At 52.4% G+C, this 26,550-nt stretch overlaps 1 protein-coding gene across 1 annotated transcript in view; it reads right to left on the bottom strand.

Annotated features, from left to right (window-relative positions):
• The window catches only part of PAX7 (paired box 7), a 105,034-nt gene extending 100,378 nt beyond the window's left edge, over nucleotides 1-4,656 (bottom strand). Inside the window, exons 1-5 of the mRNA XM_027693187.1 lie at nucleotides 4,440-4,656; nucleotides 4,071-4,304; nucleotides 1,979-2,214; nucleotides 1,210-1,336; nucleotides 102-230 (exon numbers count right to left, since the gene is read on the bottom strand). Of these exons, the coding sequence (XP_027548988.1) occupies nucleotides 102-230; nucleotides 1,210-1,336; nucleotides 1,979-2,214; nucleotides 4,071-4,155 (577 nt within the window). The 5' untranslated portion in view covers nucleotides 4,156-4,304; nucleotides 4,440-4,656. The remainder of the gene's footprint in view (nucleotides 1-101; nucleotides 231-1,209; nucleotides 1,337-1,978; nucleotides 2,215-4,070; nucleotides 4,305-4,439) is intronic.
• Nucleotides 4,657-26,550: the final 21,894 nt, after the last annotated feature.

The raw sequence follows: 26,550 nt of genomic DNA on the forward strand, positions 1-26,550 counted from the left end.
AAAGGCTCTGGAGCCATCCCGTCTTCCTCTTGGCAGGGAGGGATGTTCCCCCTCTCCCAAACGTCCCCTCCGCCCCCCCGGGGCAGCGCGGCCGCCTTTACCTTTGTCGCCCAGGATTCCGTCGATGCTGTGCTTGGCCTTCTTCTCCCCGTCCTCCTCCTTCTTGTCGCAGTCCTCCTCTTCCTCTTTCTTCCCGAATTTGATGCGTAGCACCCGGCTAATCGAACTCACTAAACCTCAGACAGTCAAAGACAAGAGGGCAAGTATAAGCTGCCTGGGCAGGCCAGGGGGGAGCCGGCTGGGAAAGCCCAGCCGGGGCTGCAGGACGTGGGCAGGAGGCCTCGCTCGCCCCCGAGGGCGTCTGCACCCCAGGGGAACGCTCCTGCCCGGGCCTCCGTGCCCTCCAAAGCCCCCAAGGCCACCGAGCTGCCCAGGTGGGCACCCAAAGCCGGACCCGCTCGTCGCCCTCCCCGAGGGCCCCGGCACGAGCAGCCCCTTGTTGTGCCAATGCCTCACGGGGCATCACAGCCAGTGCTGCATCCCAGGGGGGCACCACAGGGATTGTCACCTGCTCTGGAACAGGGAAAAGACCCCCCAGCACCCAGCTTTCACCCAGCTCCAAATGGGAACCCACAGCCTGGATTCAGACCTGGGGCCTGTCCTGCTTTGGGGTAAATGTGCCCTGCAGAGAAGGCTCAGCCCCCAAACAAGTGGGCACCTCGCAGCTGGGACCTAAAGAACTCCCCACACCCTGAACACACCCCTGCGGGCCAAACCTTGGGGTGCAGGGTCTCTTTCCACGGACAGCTGGGGGCTCTGGCTGCTGGAAATGTTGCTCTGCAGCCCCCACTGAGCAAAGTCCAACGGGACAAGAGGGTTCCCCTTTACCCTGGATTTGGGGGCTGCCTCCCCGAGTGCTCCCACCGCACCAGCACGGCCCCGCTTCCAGGGCAGCTGGAATAAGTTGGGAACACTGGTTGGTTTGTGTTTGTTTTTGCAGCAGACCACAGAGAGACAAGAGCACACCCCCCTCCTCGCCTGGGATTTGTTTGCTGCTGTGGCTTTGCTTGGGGTGATTTTTCCCCCCTTATCAAAGCACAGGCCGAGAGGGTGTAAGAGCCCCTGGCAAATATTTTTGGTGGTGATAATGATTTCCCTCCGTCTTCCTACGGGTGTTGGGGTGCCCTTCTTGCCAAGCTGCCTTCTCACCTGAGGGCACAGTGCTCCGGTCGCAGTGCCCGTCCTTCAGGAGCCTGTCCCGGATCTCCCAGCTAAACATCCCGGGGTTTTCCCGTTTGTATTCCTCGATTTTCTTCTCCACGTCGGGAGTCGCGACCTGCTTTTGTGATCAAGGGACACCGGTGCGTGTCCGCGAGTGCAGAGAGAGGGGAGGGGAGAGAAAAGCGCTTTTAATTGAAAAGAAGAGCTGAGCAGCTCAGTTCAGTCCTCCTTGCCCGGGCTGACGGTTTTGGGGCTGAAAATGGGGATTTGGAGAGGGGAAAGGAGGAAAATAAAGCTAAAAAAAGGTCCCGCTCTCCCAAATGTTGACCACCCTAAAAGCAGAATCTCTGGGGGCCCAGGAGATCAACCAGGGTGCGTTTATCTTGAGCAGGGGAAGGAGGCAGGGAGGATGTGCAGGGGATGCTTTTTGGAGTGTTTATGTACACATGGTAATGTATTATTCCCCAAAACATCCCGACCCTTCTCCTCCCCTCACACCGGGGCCGAAGCAAACGCTTGAACGTGCACCACTTGTTGCACGCGGGGGAAAAAAAAATCACTTTAATTTATTCACACCCTTCAACTTGCACCGTTTTCTACCCATCGGAGGCCGAAAAGTGCAGCTTTACTAAAGCCCTTTCCCCTCCTTCTCCCTTCCCCTGAAAAAACACCTGGAAAACTTGGACCCCCGAACACGAAATGTGAATTTCTTTAACGTGAGGAGGGAGGTTTAGCTCGGCGCCCACATTGCACTCACCCTGGGCTTGCTGCCTCCGATGGCCCCGGGCCGGATGGAGCCCGTCTCCTGGTACCTACAGAGGATTTTGGAGACGCAGCCGTGGGAGACCCGCAGCTGGCGGGAGATGACGCAGGGCCGGATCCCGTGGTGAGCCATCTCCACGATTTTGTGCCGGATATGGTTGGGGAGCGGGCGGCCGTTGATAAAAACCCCTCCGAGCTGGTTCACCCTTCCCTGGCCCAGCGGGGTGGAAACTGCAAAGGAGGGAGGAAAAAATCCCAACCGAACAAAGAGGGGAAAAAAGTTAAAAGAGAGGAAAATCCAGCAAAACCGGGCGCGTCCCTCCCCGTGCCTTCAGCTTCTCTCCTGGGATTTGAATCGTTTAAAGAAGGGAGAAGCCTCCCTTCCGTGCCCTGGCCTCGGTTTTATCCCGGCATCACGCGGGAGACTTTTCCCAGCGATAGTGGGAAAATAAAAATAACCCACGACCCGCACATCCATCACCCGCGACAGCCCCTGCGTTTCTATCCATTATATTTATATATATTTAGGCTTTAACACCTTTGTTTTAAATAATACCCGACGTTTTAAATAAGAAAAGGTTTAAAAGCGCACAACAACCCCCCCAAACTTCCCATTCGGCCCCCAGAAAAGCGCACTCCGATTCTTGCTTCAATTTACGGAGCTCTCTGCTTTCAAACAAACTTTTGGAAATAATCTCTTAAACACCCTCGAGGGGCTTTTTTTTTGTTGTTGGGTCTTTTTTTTTTTTTCCTTTCTGTGGTTTTGGTGGGGATTCATTCCGCGGTTCGGGAAGGTGCGGAGGGAACGCGGATTCCCCGCGGTCGCGCCGCTTCCCCGACACCTCGCCCGCCGCATCCCCGCCCGGAGCGGGGGGACCGGCGGCTCCTTAATCCCCCTCCCCAATTTATTTAATATCTCGCAATGTAGATCTTGTAGATTAATACGATTTCACAGGCTGGAAATTAAAAAAAAAGGGGGGGGGGAGAAAAGGAGGGGAAGAAGAACTCAGCTGGGTAATTTGCACAAGGCTGGAGGGGGCGAGGGACAGGGAAGGCGAGGGGGGCGATTTTTCTCTTTATACAAAGAAAAGTCGATTCCAGAAATTGCCTCGCGATTTAACAAGAATCATGCACCACTAATTCCGAGTCACTTGGCCAGCACTCCCTGGATATATCATTATCGACAGATAACACTCGAGTGGCCAATTTTACATTCAAGAGGTACTAAAACCGCCGGCCGCTCTCTCTTTTCATTATTCCCAGTCATGTTGTGCAAATATTGTTGTAATCCTTTGATCCTTTCCCTTGCCGTCTGTTTTACTTCATTTGCTACAGAAAAGCACTTCACCAAATCCCCCCAGCTTGTATGTTTTGCAGCCTGCGTGGTTTTCCACAGGTTTGAGTTTCGCCACTTGATCACGGTCAGGATGAAATTTTCCTGTTTAATAAATGCGGGGAGAAGGGTCCCGCTCGAAATTCGCCTCTTTTTTTCTTTTTTTTTTTTTTTTTTTTTTTGGAATGCGTGTGCCTGGAAATAATAACTCTGGTCTCACAAAGGGAAGGCAGATGATGGGGAAAGATGCGCTGCGAGGTGGGGATGACACTTAGCGAGGTGACAGCTACAAAGTCCCCCCCTTTCCCCTCGCCAGCCCCGGCCAAGGACATCTCGGCTCTCCGCTGCCGCAGGATCCCCCCGGCTAAAGGTTTCTATTCTTATTTTCCCCCGGAAAAGTTGAAAACGAGCGATTTGGTTGTTTCCCTCCATCTTTACGTGGAGCTTAAATTGTCGGGACGTTTGCGGGTTAAAAAACCTCAACCCCCTAAATAACCCCAAAGCACGTGAAGCTGCCCCAAAAATCCTGCGGGACGCCTGGGAATACTTTAAATACAGGGAAACCCAAGGCAAAGCCCAGTCATTCGCGGGGACGGAGCAGCTCCAGGGGGAGCGGTGAGAAGTTGGATGCTCAGGTCGGGAACCCCCCCGGTGCGAAGTTCAGCCGCATCCCCCCCTCCCGAAGCATCCAAGCCCGGCCCGCCCCGGTTATTCCAAGGTGTGGAGGGATGGAGAGGCGCATTCCCAAACCTACCTTCCAAAGGGAAGCCGGTGCGAGGGTAGTTTTGCCCCGGAGCCGGGCGCATCATCCGCGGCACCGTCCCGGGCAGCGCTGCCATGGCAGGGGGGGGTCGGGGTGGCCGAGAGGGTCCGGTCCGAACCGGGGTGGGGGGGCACCCCTTGGCCCCGGGAGAGCCGAGAGAGCCTGGGAGGGGCTGCGGGGCTGCCTCTCCTCGCAGCCGAAGCGCTTCGATCTTCCAGCCCGCGGCTGCAAAACAAGGGAGAAATCTTTGCTCCGAGGGGGGAAAAAAAAAATCAGAGCGACAAAAAATAATAACAAAAAAAAATCAACAGATGATGATAATAATAAAAGAGGGGTGGGAAAAGGGGGGGATTCACCCACCAGAAATTCCTCTTAAAGTTTTAGGGCTATGTCACAACCGGCCTGAGCGGGCGCTCCGGAGGAATGTAACCCGGAGTGCCGGGAAGAGCAGACACATCCAAAGTTGCCTCGGTGCTGGGCTGGGCTTAGGGCTGGGGGGGCGGGGGGAGCCGAGTCCCCCCGCAGTTTGTTATTGCGCTTTTTTTTTTCCTGAAGTGGTTGTGCCGCTCGAGGGATGCGGGAGCCAGGGGGGAGTGGGAGGAGGAGAAACGGGTGTTGGATGGGGAGGGGGGCTGGAAGTTGGTAGCGCGGGGAAGTTGGGGCGGTGGGAAGGACGAGCGGGCTGTGATAGGCTCCGGGTCCTTTCTTTTATCCACGGCCGGGAAGGGGGTTCCGCGCCGGGGCCGAGGGACCAATAAGAGCAGCGGCAGGCAGAGCCCTGGGCTCGCTCCTTGGGTTTTTTTTAGGATATTATTATTCATTACTAGGCTTGGCTTCCTTCTGATGGAAAGCTGGGGTCCCCCTCCCCCGGATGGAAAAGATATTGGGGTGAGAAAAGACGAGGAAAAGTTTGGGAAAGGTTTTTGTGTGTTTTGTGGCTAAGCTGAGCGTCCCTGCGGGTTTCAGGGAGGGGGATGATCTCGACCCGGGCTGGGGAATTGCAGCGCGGATTAAAAAAAAAAAAGGTTGAGAAATTAAAACCAAAGTCAATTATAATAAATAATAAAATAAAAATAAAGAAAAATACAGATAAAAGTGAAATTAAAATAAAAATTTGTAATAAATAAAAACCAAACCCCAAATAAAATTATATACTAATTTGGCACTTTCAGGCAGATAGATAGATAAATAAATAAATAAAATAACCCCCTCAGGTGCCCACCCGAGCCCGGCACTCACTGCCTTGAATCCCACTCCCCCAGGAGTGGCTTGGATCCACTTTTCCTCTTCTTCCCATCCCTTTCGGGGGGGTGGCTCGTCCTTCCCGGCTCTCAGCATCCCCCCGAACTCCCTGTTGTTTGGGGCCGGGTTCGGGAGCAGCCGAGCGACCCCTGTACCTCCTTTCCCCAGCCCAGGTAACTCTCTGCTCCCCTCCCTCATTAACATCACATCTTTAATTACGAGCCGGGCTGGGAGCGGCTCGGCCGGTCCCGTTTTTGGGGGGCTGTAGTTTCGGGGGTGGGTGCGGAGCTCCCCGCGGTTCTCCCGCACCGCCCGCCCGCTGACCCGGGCCGGGCTGAACAAATAACGAATGTTTTCCCCCCCAAAATAGGAGCGGGGCAAGAATCCTCCTCGCAGCGGGACGTGACGCCAGGGCTCACGAACCCTTTTGTTCGCAGCTGTAAAAGGACTTGCCGTGCAAACCGCTGGAAACTTCTCTTCCCCCTCCCTTAAAAGCCTCCCCGGGAGGGGCGGGAGCAGCCGGCGACACTTCTGGCCCGGCTGGACCCCAAATGCGGTCCCTAAACCTCCTCCCTGTCCCCCCGAGGGCATCGCCGCCCTCAGCCCCCCCTTCTCCTGTCCTGCCTTTTGCTTTGAAATGAAAGCCCTGCCCGGACCCCTCCCCGGTCCGGCCACATCTTCATCGCTCACCCTCTTCCTCTCTCCCCGCTCAAGGCCGCCAAGCTCAGCCTAAACCCGCGCCCGTCTTGGTTTGCTCACGTTTTCACGCCTCAAATTTACCCAAATCCACCCCCCCCCCCCCCCAAAAAAAAAAACCCAAACCAACAACCCACGGGACAGGGAGGAAAAATGCGATATTGAAATTCTTTCCAAGGTGTCAAATTGCTCCCAAAATCTCAGCCCGGCTCAGCCCCGACTTTGGGGCTCCAGCAAACGAAAATAAAGTCTCTCTCCTTCCCTCCACCCCAAAAACACCAATTCCCGAAGTTTTAGGCAAAAAACAACGGGCAGAGCGGAGCGGGACCAGCCCGGAGCCCCTCGCAGCCCCGTCCCCGCCGCATTCCTGCAGCAGTAATTCAATTATTTGCCTTTCATTTGCTTGGATGGGGGGGAAAGAGCCTGGGAATAAAGTTGAAAATTAAATGTTTCTGCTCTCCCGGCACCGGGGGAAGATTAAACTCGAGGAGCCGAGTCCGGAGTCCTGCCTTCCCCGCCGCTCTAGGGTTACCTCGCCGGCAGAAAAATCTCTCACATCAAACACGGCATTTGTTTTCCCTCGCCCCCCCCCCTTTCTCCTGGAATTGGGGTAAGATTTGGCACTTTCAGGCAAAAAAATCACGTTCTCCTCCAACACTTGCAGCCGGCTCCGGGTAACCACTAAGCAAAGAGCTCCATTAATGATTATTATTTAATGTATTTTTATTTAGGGGATGCCGCGCCGTGCGGCCTCAGCCCCTAAATTTGTGTGGGGAGGGAAAAGGGGCTGAGGGGGTGGCAGGGGCCTGTCACGGCCGGGGGAGGGGGGACACTCCTGCTGGAAAGCAATTTCACAAATCATTTTTCTAACAATTAAGGAGTGTGCGGGGGTGAAATGGCGATTTCACGAGCGGGGCCGGGGGCCGGGGTGTTACCTGCGCGCCCGGCCGAGGAACAGGGAACCCCTTCTGGAATTTTTGGAAATTTTTCAATATTCCCCCCTTTTTTTTGCCCAGTTCTTTGCTTCATTGCCCACGTTCACAAAAGAGAGACCCCTTCTTTTCTCTCCTGGGAGCAGCGAGCAATAGATTAAAACAAGCATCAATCAGGAAAGGAGCAAGTAACTGCTTAAAGGAGCAGGGGCAGAATTCCTGCCGCTTCCCCCTTTCCCTGCGCATCTCCATGGTTTCCTAAGGTATGTTTCTGGTTGATAAATACCGTATATCGCTATTCCCTTCGGAGAAACGGCTTGTAAATCAGCGCCGAGAGCCAACTCCCGAGCAGAAGGGAGCGGGGCTGGGTTTATTTTTATTTTTTTAGGATCATCTCTGGTCCCCACCGTCCATCCCCCGCACCCTTCGCGGGAGGAAGGGGCTTTTCAAGTTGAATGTGCCCTTGGAGGGGGCGAACGCCACCAGACTGGGAGGAAAAGGGGTTGTATATCCCATTTGCGACTTGAAAAAGATGCTCCCAGGTTAACTAAACCTGCCCTGAAAATCGCCGGGGCACGAGCGCAGCGAGCAGCCCCGATCAGCAATTTTATTAATTCGGATTCTCCGCAAAAAAAGTCCTTTTTTTTTGTTTTGTTTTTTGGGGGGGAGATGCCATCCCATTTCTGGAGCGATGCGGGTCTAGAAATGAGAAATCTCCTTAGGAGATAAATCAGATGTGTCGCATCTGGTCAACTAAAACCTCAAGTGTTTGATCACGATTTTCACCACAAGTAGGATGCGAGAAAAAGAAAAAAAAAACCGAACTGCCTGGGGATGAATTATTTAATGAAAAGTTGCTACCTTTGCAATTACAAGAAGATTACTAATGTGGGAAGGTTTTCCATTTGAGATCCCAGAGTAATAAGCATTATTTTTTTAAGCGATTATCCAATAAATCTCTCTTTAAAGGGCGATAAATCCACCTTGAAAACCGGGGATTTAAAAAAATATTTCTGCGGGACTTCCGCATTTTTTAAAATGACCATTGAAAAAAAATCGGGAAAGGAGGAGTAGCACATTCAGCCTGAAGTGTTTGTTTTTCCAGAAAACCCAGAAAGGAGAGAAGGAATATTGGCAGCCACGGGAAAAGGGGTTGTTTAGTTAAAAAGGTGGCTGAGAGTTGGAAAAGCGGCTCCTGGTCCAGGATCAGGGAAGTCAAGTCCACAGATCCTCAACATAACCCCCAAAATTTAATTTTGCTTATTTGCATTAAAGTCCAGAAGCTGCCAAACGAAACAGATGAAATGTGGGTGCAGATTTTTGCTGCCTGGTGCCTCTCTTGGATCATCCTCTCTTGGATCATCCCTGTCCTGCCGGTGCAAAGTGTCCTCGCCATGTCCCAGAAGATCCCAAATGTCCTCCCCATGTCCCAGAAGATCCCAAATGTTCTCCCCATGTCCCAGGAGATCCCGAGTGTCCCCAGGTCCCCGAGGTCCTTGGCCAAGGCAGTTCCTCCAGGGGAGCTCCAGGCAAGGAATGCCCTGGATTCATCCCTAAGACCCGCTCTCGGTTGCGGGTGGGATGGGAGAAGCCAGGATGGGGAAGGGAAGGGAATTTTAAACTCCAAGGCACGACCCTCAGGCTCATGTTGGTCCCTAATTCTCCTCCTTCCTCAATGGAATGAGGCTCTGCTCGTTCACCAGGGATGTTCTGAACTTTGGTGCTGAAGAAGAACAAAAGTTCTGTACGCTCAGACCACAGAGTTCTGGAAGCCCTAAATCACAGAGGAAACAGTTTCCACTTCCAGGACTATTTATGAAGGAAAAAAATCCCTCTTTTTTTTGTAATGTTCCTGCAGTCTCAGTCCCAACCCTACGGCTTCCCAAGGAGCTGCGTTATCCACACTGGGAATTCCTGCATCTAACAGGGATTCAACGCTGTTTTTTCCCCCCAGGAAAGGCAAAACCCAAACCAAAGGATAAAACTCCAACCCCACTTCCCGTCAGGACACGGAACAAAAGGCAGAGTGTCACCAGCACCACCGGGCTCTGCTCCCCACTAGGTCAGGCTTAATTTGCCCAGGGTGCAGCATTAATAGGATGTAAGCTGGGCCCTCGAACAATTACCTTATCAAAGCATAACATCTATGGAATGAGCAAAGTATTTTCATTAAACAAATCAAAATAATAAGGCTGGCAGTGGCCTTGTTCATTCTTTGAACCTCTAAGTGGCTTTGGAGATATTCAACAGTACTGCACCAACTTCTATTCCACTGGTAGTCCCTGCTAAGTTTTTCTAAAGAAGATTAACTGCTCCTTGCTAAAAGGCTCAGCTCGACTTTTGTCAGGGTGCACAGACTAATTGGGTTTTCCCTGCATACAACGGGATTCCTGTACTCCTGCTTCCCATTTCATGTGGCTTTTCAGGACAGGCAGAACAAGTTCCTCCTTGGTTTGTTCAGTGTTCTGTGTCAGAAATAACACTGAAACAGGACCTGACCACGCAGGGAGAACCACCACGCTGAGAGACACTTTTGGAGGGGGAAAAGGGGGATTTTCCCAACTCGCACTTTCCCAGAGTGCGAATGATGTGTTTCAGGGCAACAGGCTGTCGCAGAAGGTGCTGAAGGGACAGAACCGGCCCCGGGGGGAAAACATTGAGGACGTGGACCCCCATGAAGAGGAAGGAGGACAGTCTGGGAACAAGGGGGTCACGATTTTAGGGTGCCTTTCTCCTTGAGACACCCAGCCGCAGGCACGGCGAGATGGATTCACAAAAGCAGAGCACCTGCCCCGAAATAATTCAAGCTGCCTCCACACTGGACATCCCCCAAATCCCTCGTTATGTGGCTCATAACTCACCTGCTCCCACATTAGTCCCACTCCAGCACTAAGGGCCGGAACGTTTCTCGGCCCCATAAAGACATCACTCTTCCCCTCACAGCGGGGAGGGGAGACACCACACCCGGTGCCTCTGTCCAACAGCTCCTCTCCCTGCTCCCACAGCTGCCTGGGTTTTCTGGGAGCCGAATCCGCCGTAGGAACAGCCCTTCGTGGAGGACACCCAGCTCGATAAAGCCCCTGGAGAGGCAGGAAAACGGGAGCACAGGGCTGGGAAGGGCTCGGCTCTGGAAAGATGCCGACACAGAGACACCAGTGCAGAAGTGAGAAGTCCTGGAAGAAGTGGAGAGCATGGAAAAGGGAAAACACAAAGGGACTGGGTTGGTCTTTGCTCAAGTGTGAGGAATCAGATGGAGCCAAGCTGCATATTTGTCTGGGTGAATTAGAAGCACAATCCTCTCTTTCCCAGAGGGAGCAGTTGCTTCATATTTATACATTTAGTCTTACAGGTGTAAAATAGCTTCCCTTTATGCTTATATAATAATTTTTTTCATTTGAATTTCAAGGCTTTATTCCCTCCTTTGGATTCAAGTCTCCTACCTGAGCCTGACTCTCCGTATTGCCATTAATTCCTTCATCACAGAAATGAATTCCATTTAATTCTCTATAGCAGTTGTTAAGGGAGATCAAAAAGGGCATTTGCAAAGGTTTCTTCCCCTTCTCCCTTCTGGTTTCCAGCTCACCTGTGTCCTGAGAAGCCTTGAATTCAAAGCCATGGCACTCCTCACCCTCGCTGCAGAGGGGAAAGGATGGACAGGAGGAAACCTTTCCCACCCTTCATTCACAGCTGGGGAACTTCCCCCTAAATGTAATTAAAAAGGTTAATTACTGAGAGCAGCTGCATCACAGTTTACCTGTTTCACTAAAACTGGGTGAATTAAACTGGGTCAAATCTGGCCCCAGTTAAGTTGGAAAGCTGGGACAGCAGCAGGACCCGGGACTTCCACGAGGAAGGGGATGAAGGGGAAAAAAAAAAGCTATTCCAGGGAAAACTTCCCCAACGCCCCCGATTTTGGGAGCAGCAGCCCTGCTCCCCAGGGCTCTGTGCCAGCAGAGCATCTCAGCCCACACTGGGGGCAACAAACCACACGAGGCTCCTTAGCTGGGTCAGCTCCCTCCCTTTCCCATGGAAAACGGCTTTCCTCAAGAAAAGGGGAATTTCTACACAGATAACAGTTCAGTGAATGAAGAAGGAAGCTCAGTACTGTGTTTTTTCACATTATTTATGACGCATAAGATGAATGGTGCCCCAAAATCAGCACATATTTACCCCACACTGTATGAAAACACAGCAAGAACAACCCAGTTGGCCAAAATACTGATAGAAATTGAGAAATCTCAATAATACAAAACTCACATCTCAGCCTTCAAGAGGAGAAACATGTAAATTATATGGGGCTTGCTGCTCTAACCTCAATTCAGACTTGTGATTCAGAACCTTTTTATTTAAAGCCATTCATTTCAAATTGTTCTTCTTCATTGAAAATTGTTTGGCACCTCAGTATAAAGCTGCTTTTTATTCCCACTTCAATTTAACTCAGGCATTTAGTTCTAGTCACGTTTAAGCAGAATTGCTTTATGGCCAACTATAACTGCACAAATGCATTGCTACAACAATAAAGAATAAGAGGGAGAAAAAGGGAGAAATAAGATACCTGGAGACCTCTTTATAATTATAGTATTGAGACTTAAAAATCCCACAACACACCTTAAAGCTGGTCAACAAACCTCAGGATTATTCACAGTAAATCATCATAATAATGGCATTTTGCTTAAATAGTGGATGTTACAGAGCAAAGCACATTCCAAGGGCTGTAGGCCAGGATGGTGCCAGGCATAGGAGAGGGAATTTGGGGAACTGTGGACTTTTCTGGAGCTGGAGCCCCCTGTGGATCCCATCCCGCAGGAGGGGGCACAGCAAACCTGGGCTGCATTAAATGTGATCACACCTGGAGCTGATTTTTCATTTAAAAGCTGATAAATTTGTAATTTTCCTGTTGGTTTTTTTTCTTGGTGTCTGTACTCAAGAGGGAACTTCTCTAACAACTCTATTAAATAGTTAAAAGAAGTGTTTCCTTGAAAAGCAATGGATTTTCTTCGTTGTTTTCCGTGGCTGAGCTGATGTTTGGTGCTGTCCCCGTGCAGGGGTTCCTGGGCTGGGTGCTGGGAGGGCAGCTCAGCTGCAGCAGTACAGGCAGTAAGTGGTGGGGAAGGCAGCAGTAAGTGAAATAAGGTCTCTCTAAGTGGCCTCTGGGGGCTGGAAGGTTCCTCTCTGCTCTGAGCCTTGTGTGGGAGAGGCTCCTCCTGAGCATCAGCAATGCAGATAAACACAGAGATGCAGGAATGACTGAATTCCCCGGGGACATTCCATGTATTTCAGCTCTCTATATTTTTATATTAATCTAAAAAAATCCCTGCGTGAACTGAAACAAGCTGGTTTTAAACCAGTGCAAATGCTGTTGTTAAACGTGATTGACCACTAAGGAGCCTGGTTTGCAGAACTCCATTGCAGTGGGAGGAGAGAAAGTCGTGGGTTTTTGAGGGATTCGACTTTATCCTTAAAATATCTGCTTTCATTCTTAGTTTTGCTATAGATCTTTTTATATAACTTCGATGGGACCTGTCAGGAAAAGCAGAGCAATATTTCTGTGATGTCTTTGCTCTTGTGCACAAGCTCGGTAGGACAAGGGTGGTTTGCAGACCCTCCCAGGACTCTTCCCGAGTTTCCAAGGAGTTGCATCCCTACAATCTCCCTGGTATGATGTGTATGAGCTTCTCCATCTCCTCCTGAAAGCCTGGTTAAATTTTGGATGCTTCCAGTGCTGCGCAAGAGAGAAACAACAACCCCGGGGGAAGAAAAGGTTAAACCCCACTGCACAAGCCTCCAGTTCCCCTCTTTCATTCCCACCAGGTAGCTGCTAATTACTCCAAGAGGAAAAAGGTCAGGAGGTGGGAGGAGGCTGCCACAATAGGGAGGAAAATGTTTTATGAGCCGCTAAGTGAAGGGCTCCCACCCCTGCACCCCACCAGCTCGGCAGGTTAAAGCTCCCGGCAGGGCTGAGCTATTCCCTGGAGGTGACGCCCGAGATGGCCAGGAATTTGATTTGGAGTGGGGAAAAAAGCCCCAATATTGGTTGGGTTTATACAGGTTTAGTGCTAGGCTGGGTTTGTGGCTTTAGTGCTAATTCTGTGTCAGTTTAGGTCAATGCAATGCCACTATTTTGGGGGATATTGGATGGAAAGAGCAGCTCTCTCCACTTTGGAGCTGTGCTGGGTTGTATTCATGGTGCATGTGGAGCCTGAAAACTGTGTCTCTGTCTCCATCCTTGCCCAGAGTGCTTGGGATGAGGGATTATTTTCTTCCTGCGTTTCTCTAAGATGCTTTCTCTGAGTGCTATTGTAAGCCCTTCCTAAATTTGTGATGAAGCTGTTTGCTTTTCTAATGTGAGGCTCAGTGGTGTTTTGTCTTCCTTTTAAAACGCAGGTTTTGAGACATTTTTGCCTCATCCTATAATAGTGATTACACCAATTCACAGGAAGACAAAACATTAAAGGAGGGGGGAAAAATCCTGGTCTAAGAAATGCATATTTTTTTTGTCTGGAGGAGATAAGTCTCCAGAAACACAGAAAGAAATTTGCACGCGGCTCAGCCTCGTAGGGCTTAATCTCAGGCAATAATCGCTGCTGCTTGGGCTGGAGGAGAATAATTAACCAGATATTAAAATTGCAGTGGGCTGTCCCTGGGATCTAACGGGAACCTCAGGTGAGCAACATCTCAGCTGAGCTCTGGGGGAGAGGAGCTTTCCCTGGAGGAGTTTTCTCCATCTGTGGCTGCCCCATCCCTGGAAGTGTCCAAGGCCAGCTTGGATGGGGCTTGGAGCAACCTGGGCTGGTAGGAGGTGTCCCTGCCCATGGCAGGGGGTGGAACGAGACGAGCTTTGAGGTCCCAAACCATTCTGTGATGATTCCATGATCGTTCCTGATGGACCATCCAGGATGTAGAATTGGAGAGTGGTGGAGGGGTGTAAATTCTGCAGCTGCCAAGTCCATAGGAGAAATCCATAGGATAAACCCTCTCAATCCACCTGGAGTCCATGGATCTCAGTGGTTTGTGTGCAGCCAAGCCTGGACACGAGTTCTGGGTGCTCGTGATGCTCCTTCACCACAGTGCAGTGAAGATGCTCTTGACTGAGCTGAGTCTGGTCCTGAGATGTCAATGATGGATGAAGTCCATGAGACCCTTCTCAGGCTCTCTCAAACCTGAAGAAGTGTTTGGAAATAGCAAAAGAGGGAACATGCTATAATATTTGACATTAAGGAAGCCAAGTATTGGTGTTGGCTCAGAAGACCCCCTTGGTGCACTGCTTGGGGGGCTTGTTTTAATTTGGTGTTGAATTTTAAACATAATTTCTTGTAGTTGAGACCAGCTCAGGGACCTGAGATGAAAGACAATCCAGTCACTAATGCACCATAAATTAGGGGCAAAAATCCACTGCAAACCCAGTAAACAAATCAGGAGGTGGTTTCGTTCCCAAGCGTCAATTCTAATTTCCTGAATTTTCATTCGGAAGGAGGGCAGAGGTTTTCTTCTTCCCTTTTAATTCCTCTACATAATCAATTGTTTTGCTTTAATATTTGACATAAGTGATAAACTGTTGAAAGTAGGTAATTTAATTGCTGTGCTTTCAATATCCTCCATTTGAAGAGCGGCCTGTTCTGGCCCCATTGAACCCACGGACGTGTCCATCCTTGAACTGGGAGAAGGGTCGTGCCCATGTCACAGAGGGGATGGTAACGGGAATATCTGACTCCTTGGGCAGCAGAGGTGCAGGATCAGGTCCCCACAACACAAACACGGGAGAAGATTTTGGTCTGAGTTGTTTTGGCCCCAATCCAAAGTAACCCGTTGCCTTCAGCCCCGTCCCTCGGGCTGGACGGACGCCCGGAGTAATGGAAAGCAGGGATGGAGGCCACCCCTCCCCTGAAAACACAGATTTAACTTTCACAACTGACTTCTCAGCATTAGGAAAAACAAATTAACAGGCCTCCAAAAGGATTTATTCTCCTGGAATGGAAAAATTGCAGAGTTTTTTCCCTCTTTGTCCGTTAAAACTAAAATCGCTCTGTTGTCGAGACACATTTTTGGGGGTTTTTTTGAAGCCATTACCTGTACAATTTTTGAAGTCCATGGTTATATTACCTTGGATGATGCAGTATCTGTAAAAGAAGGGCCTTTTGCTGTGACGTGGTGACTGTTTCCCATTGATAGGAGATGGAGCATCACGGAAAATAACCTGCACAGGGCCAGGGAGAGGAGGGGAGCTACAGAGTCTGCTCAGCATAGAAAACCAGCCTTTCCCTTATCCTAATCCACAGTCCCATTCCCTGCCATCACTGCAGCTCTTCTGGGGAGCAGCAGAACCACCAGCCCAGGCTGCAGATGGGAGATGAGCCCCTCGCTCACCGGCCGGAGCAGCGACGACGGCGACTGCAAAGTGCTGGGGAATTAACTTCCAAAGGGTGGAAATCCTGGGAGGGGGGGGGTTTGGGATCTGGACAGAATGAAAATCAGCCTTGTGCTTGGTCCTGCTCTGCTCCTGGGGAGCTGAAAGCCTCAGGTTGGCCAGGGTTCTTTTATTTTCCCCTCCACAAAGACCTGAACCTTTGGTGGCTCTGATGGGTCAGGTCTCAGTAATGACCCCCGGATGAAAGGGAGGAAGGAGCTGTGATCCAAAGCCACATCACAGCCCAGGGGGATTTTGGGCTGACCTTGCTGGGCTGTGCCAACACAGAAAGCCCCCACCACCCTCCTGCACTATCTTGGCTGTTGGTTAAGCCTGGCAGAGCTGAAACCACAGCACAGCCTTGAGCTGATCCTTCTAAAACTTGTTCATCTGAAGCTCTTCACAAGAGCATGCAGTGATAGGACAAGGTGGAATGGCTTTAAGGTGAAAGAGTGTGGATTTAGGTTGGATATTGGGAAGGAATTCCTGGCTGTGAGGGTGGGGAGGCCCTGGCACAGGTTGCCCAGAGAAGCTGTGGCTGCCCCAGCCCTGGAAGTGTCCCAGGCCAGGTTGGACGGGGCTTGGAGCAGCCTGGGCTGGTGGAAGGTGTCCCTGGCCATGGCAGGGAGTGAGACTGGATAGTCTTTAAAGTCCCTTCCAACCCAAACCATTCCATCTGTATGAGGGACTCCTGAGATCTGGTGACCTCTCCTGGACACACGTGCCCAGAGGCCTCCTGCTCCCTGGGCCAGCCCAGCGCGTTCTGCTGCCAGCCCTGCTCAGCTCTGGTGCCTCCAGGGAGTCCTTGGAAGCTCAAGAGGATTTAAGCTGAGCTTAAAGCAGTTTTAACCAACAGTGGAGGGAGCCTGCTGAGAGCAGTTGGGTATTTTGTGGCTGCAGGGCGTGAAGAAGGGATCTGCTGGGAGAAGGTCACGGAGGCAGACCAGGATAGTCAGCTGCTCCCTGTAAATCCATTTTTTTCCAAGTTTTTATACCTAGAAAGCAGGATTGCTTTGTTATCAGTTGTCTTGGCTCTTTTGAAGGCAGAAGCTGACTTAGTTCCAGCATTTCATCTACTTCTCTTCCCAAGATCAGGCTTGGAAATCAGTGCAGGAAAACACCTGAAGCACAGGCTTAACTCACCCCACCTCCCTGGAAAGATGCTTTCCTGGATGGCACAAGACCTACTGGGTCAAAGAACAACATCTAGCAAAAAAACCCAACAATCTGAACGTATGTTTATCACATTGTCATCCCAAAAATATCCCTGGATAGAGCTGGTTCCAGCCTGGGAGTCACTGGGATGCCCCTTTCCCCCATGGCAGTGGTTGCCAGCAAAGCCAAAAGACATGGTTAGAATGGATTCATGGAGAGGGGATAGAAGATAAATTGCTAATGAAAATCTCAGGGGGACGCCTTGGGAATGGGAAGGGGAGTTTTTATTGCCTTCAGTGCCTTTGCCCCATGTTGTCCCCACACTTGCTCCTGGTGATAAATCCCAGGTGTTTCTGATGGGGGGGTGATTGAGCTCAGTTACAAAGATCTGTCCTTCCCAAAACCTTCTGTTGGTGGTTCAAGGTCTCTCCTGTGCCACAAACAGGGCATCGTGGTGGGCAGCAGGCTTGGGGTGGGCAGGCAGGACCCGTGTTGGGGAGGGGGGAGGACTGGCAGCTCCCCTCTTGCAGCTGGACTTTGGGCTCCTGAGGGTCCCATCCCCCTGATATCCCTGGGAAGAGGGGCAGTGGGATCAGCCATCTGGGGCCCGGGGTGGAATTTAGTGGTGCCTTCCACCCACTGCGTCTCATGCCAACTCAACCACCTTCAAGGGCACCCACCAAACTGCTCAGTGCAGGTTTGCAGCCCCTCAGTGTTTGATCATCATCGTCTCACCTCCCTCAGCCGTGTCCTGGGCTGTGTGGGCAGCAGGGCGGGGGGGATTCTGACCCTCTACCCCACTCTCCTGAGACCCCACCTGGAATACTTTGCAGAGTTCTGGTGCCCCCCAAAAGAAGAAGGACATGGAACTGTTGGAGCAAGTCTGGAGGAGACCACAGAGTTGCTGAGGGGACTGGAGCACATCCCCTATGGAGACAGGATGGCAGAGTTGGGGCTGCTGAGCTGGAGAAGAAAAGGGTGTGTGGAGACCTCACAGCACCTTCCAGGGTCTGAAGGGGCTGCAGGGAAGCTGGAGAGGGGCTGTTCATCAGGAACTGCAGTGATGGGCAAGGGCAATGGGTTCAAACTGAAAGAGGGGAAACTTAGGAAGAAATTTTTCCCTGTGAGGGTGGGCAGGCCCTGGCACAGGTTGCCCAGAGAAGCTGTGGTTGCCCCATCCCTGGAAGTGTCCAAGACCAGGTTGGATTGGCCTTGGAGCAGCCTGGGATAGTGGAAGGTGCCTCTGCCCATGGCAGGGCATGGGACTGGATGGGCTTTGAGGTCCTTTCCAACCCAAGCCAGTCTGGGATTCTGTGACCTCCTTGCCCTGTGCCACGGAGCCACCTGAGGGATGAAGGCACCTGGAGCATCGGCCTCCAGCTCGGGCAGGCTCAACACGTGCTTGGAGAGACAGAGGAGTGTTTGGAAGCCTCCTTGGTCCTCTTGCCCCCAAGACCACCCCTTTGCAGACCCTGGGACCACTGTGGGCTCCCACCGCCTTGCTGCTCATGGAGCAGTGACAGTGTCAGCTCGTGTCCCTCTGTAGGACTGGGAACACTCTGGAGTCCTTTCAATGGCTCATGGGTGAAGTGCCAGGACACAGCAGGACCTCGGAGCAGACCATGTCCTGCAGGGCCTCAGGGAGCAGGGCAGGCTGGGGGCTCGGCCGCTCTCCTACCGCGGTGCCCTTGGCTCTCCTCACCCTTCTGCCAGGAGACCAGAGGGACAAAGGAGTTGTCACCTTGGTGTCCCCTCACCCTGCAGGAGCTCCCATCGCACCTGGGGCACTAAGGCTGTGCAGGGACCTTTCCCTCAGGGGTGGAGACCTTCAGCTGGCTCCTTCTGAAGGTTATAAACCTCCCCCTGGAATCGATCTGCTCTTGGGTTCCTCGTGTCCGCGGGGTTCTTTGGAAGGAGCGGAGTGGGAGCATCGCGGGGCTGCTCCTCCCGGCTCCGTCTCTCCATCAGCAGATTCCTGCTGCCACCGCGTGGTTTCGGCCGGGAAGGTTCGGGAAGCGACGTCCTGCCTTCCTTCTTCATCCCTCCATCCCTTTTCCTCCCAGCCATCCTCCTCCTCCCGGGCAGGACCTGGGGCCGTCACGGCCCCATCGCCGGAGCTCCGGGCTGTGGCTCTGCCTTCCCGGCTGCGAGGGGTCTGTGGCGGTGAACGAGGAGATATTTGGGAGAAACTGGGTTTCATTGAGTTCTTGGCATCTTTGGAGCAGGTTTGAGGGGTGTGAGTTGGGTTTAGAGCTGAGGGTCCCATATGAACCAGCTCCTTCAAGACTTACTCTTGTTCTTTTTGCTCCAGGTGATCCCTGAAGTCTGGAAAACTTGGGGAGAAAAAAAGAGAGGGTTAAAAAAAAAAAGAGAGGGTAAAAAAAATAAGCTGATATTTTATACTTTTTTTTTCCCTAAAAGTTTGGTGTGATTTGGAGACTTCCTTTTGTCCAGATTGCCTGAGCTTTTCCTTCTGCCCCTGACCTGTCAGCCTCCTCCATTTGCAGTTTGGGAACCTTTCCATGTATTTAACAGACTCTTTGGGGTGGCAACGGGGTCAGCTGACCCTAGGTGGGTTTGGGGGAAAGGGAATTCAGGCCGACTATCCATGGAACTGGGATTCAGCTGCTTTTCAGTTGGGACATTGTAATAAAGATGTGTGAATAACCTGGTGACACATTTCTCTTCCTCTCCCATGGATTTTAGGGATTTGGTTTGGGTCCATTCCTGTCCCATGGCATTTTTTTGGGTGCTTGAGCTCATGTTGACTCCTGGATGTCCTTTAAAAGCAGGTGCTCACATATTTTGCTAAATTACATATTGAATTTGACAGAAGAAAACCCTCAGTGCTTTTTATTTTGCTTCACAGTTCAATGCAACAACTGAAATCTGGTGGTACAGGACAGGGAGTGGGAGCACCAGGACCTTCCCTGGTCTTGATGCCTCTCCCAGAATCTTCCCAAACCATCTTGCAGGGCTCTGAGGTGCCATGGCAGGGGCTGCTCCCCCTTCCCTCAGCCTGGAGAGCAGGATGAGCTGCTGGGCTCACGTGCTGTGGGAAGTCCCTCATTTCCTGCCCTGGGCTCCTCCAGGGAGAGAAGCTGCTCTTTGACAAGCTCCTTAATGAGCCACAAAGTTGGGTCATAACCAGTGCTGTGCCTCCCCTTGTCACCGAGAGACTCCAGGGGGTGTGAAAAATCCAACCAGCACAATGAGTGTTTAGAGGAGCCCATGTTAATTTTAGAGAATGAAAAGAGGAATTTCTTTTTTTCCCCCCTGTTGATAATGATTTCTCAATACCCTCAGGAAAGGAAGAAAAAGGGGGCTCTTTGGAAAAGGCTTTTAAAACGTGTCCCTGCGAAGTGCTGCTGGCTCAGGGGGAAGCACTTGTGTGGGATGGGCAGAGCTTGGCCTGTTCCTGCTCGGTGTCAGGGCAGTGCAGGGCAGACAAGGGCAAAACATTCAGCCCTTTCTCTGCCCTTGGCTGGGACAAGTGACACAGGACTTGGCTTGGGGTCAAGGTCACCAGCTCCCTGCAGACCCTGCAGTTGGAGAAGCATCTGCTGGGATTCCTGGTTTGATCCCACTGGCTTTAAACTTCTTTTTTTTCCCCCTCTAATGGAATTTTTTTGAAGTACAAGCTGTGTTTTCCTTGCAGCCAGGACTTTGTTGGCAAACCAAAAGCTCCTGGAAGTTTGTTCCGGTTTAGGAGGGAATGGTTGTGACTCTCAGAGGGAGACCCTGGCACAGGGTGCCCAGAGAAGCTGTGGCTGCCCCAGCCCTGGAAGTGTCCAAGGCCAGGTTGGACGGGGCTTGGAGCAGCCTGGGCTGTGGAAGGTGTCCCTGCCCATGGCAGGGGGTGGAACGAGATGATCTTTCAGGTCCCTTCCAACACAAACCATTCTGTGATGATTCCATGGTCGTTCCTGATGGACCATCCAGGATGTGGAATTGGAGAGTGGTGGAGGGGTTTCTGTGGGTGTAAACTCTGCAGCTGCCAAGTCCATAGGAGAAATCCATAGGATAAACCCTCTCAATCCACCTGGAGTCCATGGATCTCAGTGGTTTGTGTGCAGCCAAGCCTGGACACGAGTTCTGGGTGCTTGTGATGCTCCTCCACCACAGTGCAGTGAAGATGCTCTTGACTGAGCTGAGTCTGGTCCTGAGATGTCAACCATAGATGAAGTCCACGAGACCCTTCTCAGGCTCTCTCAAACCTGAAGAAGTGTTTGGAAACCACAACACCTGCAGGGGGTGGAGGGAGTTGGTCTTCAAGGTCCCTTCCAACCCAAACCATTCCATGATTCTCCCAGAGCATCTGATTGCAGGATGTGATGGTGAGGGAAGGTCCTTGAGCACGTTTGAAATGCTCTCAGTGACCCTGAGTTTGGTGAAAGTCCTGACAAGGGGGTCTCAGGCAAAGGGTTTGATATTGGATGTGTGAGTGACATCTGCCAGACTCCCCTGCAGTGCCAGCTGCCTTGCAGACCTGCAGGATGCTGGACTGGCAACGTCAGAGCTTCAGATCCTCCTTCCCAGAGCACAGAGCTCCTGGGTTTGATGGCCTAAATGACACTGAAGTCCTCAGTCCTTTCAGCAGCCTTGTTTGGGGGACCTGGACAGGAGCTGAGGGACCTCAACTCTTCCCAGACACTGTGTGGGTAATGAAACCTCCAGGGCTGGATGGGGCTCTGCAGTTGCTGGGTGTGGCTGTGGCCGCTGGCAGGAGCTCCAAGCAGAGTCTGAGCATCCAGTGCCCAAGGTATCTCCAGCACAGCAGGGAACTGAGGCTGGGAAGGACTTGCTGGACATGTCACCCTCTGCAAAGTGAAGAATTGGGCATCCTCACACCTATTTTTTCCCCTTGGCTTTGTTTCTCCTGGCACAGGCAGCTCTGGGAAGGGTTGAAGTGCTGCAGGTTGGTTGTGACCCTGCTCTGTCAGGGGGTCACTTGGAAAATCAACCCCAGCTCTTGTTCAGGACCTTTGTGGATGCAGAAGGACACAAAATGTGGTGTGTGACCAAGCTTTTATCTTTAACCCCAATCCCCTCCTTAAACCACCTCAGCCAAGTTGCTTCAGGAGCTTGTGCCTCCTTTGGCAGCTGAAACGTTCAAAGCTGTGTTTGCACAACCAGAACAGCAGAAATAACAGCGAGAGCCGGGCACGGATTTTTCTCAAAGGCATCGGAGTCCAAAAAAATCCGTATTCACCCATCTGATGCCTCTGCACTGAAAGCTTTGGAGCAGAGGGAACAGCCCTGCAGTGCCTGGGAGCTGCAGGCCCTGCCAGGCTGCTGAGGGTGACGCTCAGGCTACTGAGGGTGACGCTCAGCTGGAGTGGGGTTGTCTCATCGCGTTTCTCGGTTCTTGGCTCGCCCTGCCCTGGGCACGTTGCCAACCCTCTCTGACACTTCAAGGTCGTGTTTTCTCCATCTCCAGAGCCGTGGAGCTGCTGGGAGCACGTCCTGCCTGCCCTTGGGTTCCTCTGGGTCGGGTTTCGGTCAAGGTGAAGGGTTGACCTTTGCGGATTCATGGTTGACCTCCAGCAGTGAGCGGGATCGCTGAGTCTGGGCAAGTCCAGATGCCAAAAGGGGAAATGTTGCTGGATTACCTTTGGACTTTGTGTGTGTGGGACTGGCTGGGTGTGTATCCCGTGCTCCCAGGATAGAGTGTGCTGGAGAACCTCTCTCCTCTGGCCCAGCAGAGCTCAGCAGTGCTGCAATGAAGGATCAACAGGCAGGAGACACCAAAACCAAGGGCTGAAAGGTTCTTCCACTAATACACGGGGTTTTGAATTTATTTCTTTGTTAAAGCAAGTGCAAAATAAGATGCCCAAAGCCAGAAGGCAGCTTTGTGGTGTAGAGTGCTGAAGATCCAAAGGTCTATCAGCAATGGGTGGGAGCTGAGGCTGAGGAAAGCAAATCATAGAATCAAGAAATGCTTTGGGTTGGAAAGGACCTAAAGGATCATCTCTCCAGAAGGTCTGGTTTGGTCAGAGGAGATGCAGGTTCATTTCTCCAGCCCCTTCCGGAGTTAATGAACTGCCTGATGCCACAGTTAGTGCAGCAAAGGTCAGACCCAGAAGGTTTTGTGGAGACAGGAACTCTTCATGAACCATCCTTAATGGGGTTGGAGCAGGAAGGAAGCTGCCTTGTGATGGGGATCTTCTCCTTTCCTTCCTATGCAGACACTCCCAAACACTAAAAACGGGTTTGAAGTCCATCCTGGTGCTGTGAAAACAAGTCATACCTACATCTTCATCACACAAGTTCTGGGTACGGTCACCTGGCTTCAGGAGATCTCAGAGCACAACAAGGCAGAAAAAAAGTGCCCTGACAACTTCCAGTTATTTTGGAGGGAGATTATAGTACATAGGAAAAGGGAATTAATGTCATCAGGGTAGGCCTTTTCCTGTATTAAGGTATATGAAAAACATGAATTAAAGGAGTGAAATCTGGGCTGAAGCTCCTGGTGTTGGTGGCAGAGTAGGAAACACCTGACTGTGGGGAAGTGTGAATGGAAATGGAATAAATGTCCTTTTAGCACTGAGAGCGTGGAGTAAAAGCTCTAATTTGGGCATTTTTCCTCTCCGAAGGCTGGTCCACGTGAGAACACTTCACTGGGGGTAGTTTGGAGTGAAATGTAAGCAATAGTAACAAACAGCACTGGTTTCCCAGGGCAAAGCTCCTTCCAGGTGACGTCTCTTCTCCTGCCAGGTCGGTGCTGTGCATTCATGTGATGACTTCATCTGTTCAAATCCTGTTAAGGAGTGTCCTAAGCATTGGAGAGAGATGTTAAAGGCTGCAGTTCCACCCCATACCCCCTTCCCAAGACTGACTTCAAACACTTCCTCGATGGTCATGAGATCATAATTGATTTAAACCCTTCATTCCTTGATCTTTTAACAGAAGCCAAATTGTGGATCCCTAAAACATGAGTACAGGGTCACAGACCAGCATCACCAGAACTATAAATACTCTGGCACAGGAAACTTGTCCTGTTGTTTTCTAAAATACCACATTTCAGCTGTTTTGATGCATTTGAGATGTTTGGCCTGGTGTGTTTGGGAGCTGTGTCCTTCACCGGGTTTCTGTTGGCTTTTGAGATGGGTGGCCCCATGTGCAGTGAAGGAATTACATCAGTGTTGGAGGGGAAAAGCCCCTCAGAGCTTGTAGCAAATCCCCTGTGTAGAGGTAAGGGGTGTAGAGGTAAGGGAGGAGTAAAACTTAGAATTATGGAATGGTTTGGGTTGGAAGGGACCTTAAAGTTCATCCAGTTCCACTCCCACCATGGGCAGGGACACCTTCCATCAGCCCAGGCTGCTCCAAGCCCCGTCCAAGCTGGCCTTGGACACTTCCAGGGCTGGGGCAGCCACAGCTTCTCTGGGCAACCTGTGCCAGGGCCTGCCCACCCTCCCAGGGAAGGATTCCTTCCCAATATCCCATCTATCCCTGCCCTCTGGCACTGGGAAGCCATTCCCCTTGTCCTGTCACTCCCGGCCCCTGTAAACATTCCTTCTCCATCTTTCCTGTTGGCTCCTTCAGGAACTACAATCAGGTCACCCCAAAACCTTCTCTTCTCCAGGCTGGACAATCCCAACTCTCCCAGCCTTTCCTCCCAGCAGAGCTGCTCCAGCCCTCTGCTCTTCTTGGTGCCTCCTCCAGCCTGGCTCCAGCAGGTCAGTTTGAGGGGCTGGATGGGGGTGGCTGTGATGGAAAAGCTGGGATGGAGAAAGTGCAGCTCCTCTGCCAGCAGGAGAGCAGGGACCGTGATCCAGGATGGGAGTGACTGGGGTGATCCAGGATGGGAGAGGCAGAGGCCCCAGGGCAGGGACTGGGAGTGACTGGGGATGAGCTCCCCTGGCAGGGGCCGGGAGGTGCCTTCCTGGCACAGCATCCCCACCACTCGACAGGAAGCAGCCACAGAGAGAGGCCCTGGGGGCAGATGTTGGGAATGCAGGACTTGTCTCCCTGGGCAGATCCATGGAGGAACCTGCCCGAGGTGTGGGCCCTGAGGGGAAGCCGTGTGAGGACACTGAGGGCACTTGGTGTGTTCAGATGGAGCAGAGGAGATTGAGGGGAGACCTCACTGCAGTTCCAACTGCCTGGGCAGGGGCAGAGGAGGGGCAGGGACTGAGCTCTGCTCTGGGGGGACCAGGGACAGCACCCAGGGAATGGCTGGAGCTGTGTCAGGGCAGGCTCAGGTTGGATCTCAGGCAAAGGTTCTTCCCCCAGAGGGTGGTTGGCACTGACCAGGCTCCCCAGGGCAGTGGGCACAGCCCCAAGGCTGCCAGAGCTCCAGGAGGGTTTGGCTGATCCTCTGGGGCACAGGGGGTGACTCTGGGAATGGGCCTGTGCAGGGCTGAGGGTTGGACTCGATGGCCCTTGTGGGGCCCTTCCAGCTCAGCATATTCAGGGATTCTGTGTTGCTGCTTCTGGAGGAGACCTGGAGAATCCTGTGCCCCAAATCCCTGGGACACACAAAGCCCTGGAAGCTCTGATTCACAGTGCTCAGATCATCAAAGCACCAGGGAGGCCCTGGGGAGCTGGAGACCCCCAGAGCTGGGATTTCATGCAGGGTGGGTGCTTTGTGAGCCTCCCTCTGTATTTCCAGGAAAAACATCTGTGAGGACTTTATCTGCTGAGCTGGGAACCCTCCTCGTGCTGCTCCTGCTGCTCGTTCCATCCCGCTCAAAGCATCTCTGCAGGATGGAGGATTGGGAACCACGGTGCTGCTGGGGCAGTTCTGCTTCTGCTGTGGGGCAGGGGGTTCCCAACTGGAGCTCAAATCCCACAGGGAAGCTGGCAAAGCGCTTTGTGCTCCTTGTGAATATTTATAGCCAGTCTTGGGGTATTTGCTGCTAATGAGATGCACAAGGGCTTTAATTGCAAGAGTTGGTGTTTGCATTCTTCACCCAACTGAGTAGTTTGTTGCTGTTCATGGTGTGTGGGGGCCTAAACAAGAAAAAAACAAACCCCCGAGCTGCATCTCTGGAAGTGCTGGTGGTTTAAAAGACAAAGTCAAAAGTCTCGTGAGGTGTAACGGAGCACGGGAGGAAAGGGAATTGTGCCAAGTCTCGGCAGAGGTCGGTGCTGGGAGCAGGATGGATGTGGGGAACTGTGCTCATCACCTCCCGTCCTGGCTGTCAGGAACACACGGAGGCAGCAGAGCCCGCGGGGGCTCGGGGAGGTGTCACCGGGAGGTTCATGTGGATTCGGTTACGGCGTGAAATGGGACGTGGGGAGCGCTCCCGGGACATCCATCACTGTCTGCTGGGGGCCAGGGAGGACGGGGAAGGCAGCTGCCAGCCCTGCTCGGAGCTGCCACCGCAGAGAACGGGGACAATGAAACCCCAGCGAGGGCACAGCCCCAAACCCCCTCAGCACCTGCCTGTCAACACCCACTGCTGCTGCCCTGGGCTGGGCCTGCAGCACCTCCGGCCCTGAAACGGGGCTGGGGTCTGTCAGGGGCCTGTCTGTCCGTCTGTCTGTCAGGGGCTGGGCTGTCTGTCTGTCTGTCTGTCAGGGCCTGGGCTGTCTGTCCGTCTGTCTGTCTGTCAGGGGCTGGGCTGGCTGCCTGTCTGTCAGGGCCTGGGCTCTCTGTCCGTCTGTCTGTCTGTCAGGGGCCTGGGCTGTCTGTCTGTCTGTCTGTCTGTCTGTCAGGGCCTGGGCTGGCTGTCTGTCTGTCAGGGCCTGGGCTGTCTGTCTGTCTGTCAGGGCTGGCTGTCAGCTGCTGGGAGAAATGCCCTTCATTCCTCCCCTGAGCTCCCGCTCCCGGGCAGAGTCATTTGTTTCTCCAGCAGAGGATTTTCTGGAAGTGCTGCCGTGCCAAGATTGTGTCAGGAGGGAGGGAGGGGAGCAGCAAATTTGGAAGACAGATGTCTCACCTGCTCTGTCATGTTAGTGTCAGGGCCCAGAGAGCGGTGTGAATGGATATTAAACTGGGAAACACAAGGAGGAGGGAGAAAAATAAGCCTCAGACAGAAGGACGAGGCGGTCACACCGTCTGTGGGCTCAGAGAGGCTCCGGAGCAGCTCAGGAG

This window comes from Neopelma chrysocephalum, unplaced genomic scaffold (assembly GCF_003984885.1).
Source record: "Neopelma chrysocephalum unplaced genomic scaffold, ASM398488v2 Primary Assembly neopelma1_90, whole genome shotgun sequence".
NCBI lineage: Eukaryota > Metazoa > Chordata > Aves > Passeriformes > Pipridae > Neopelma > Neopelma chrysocephalum.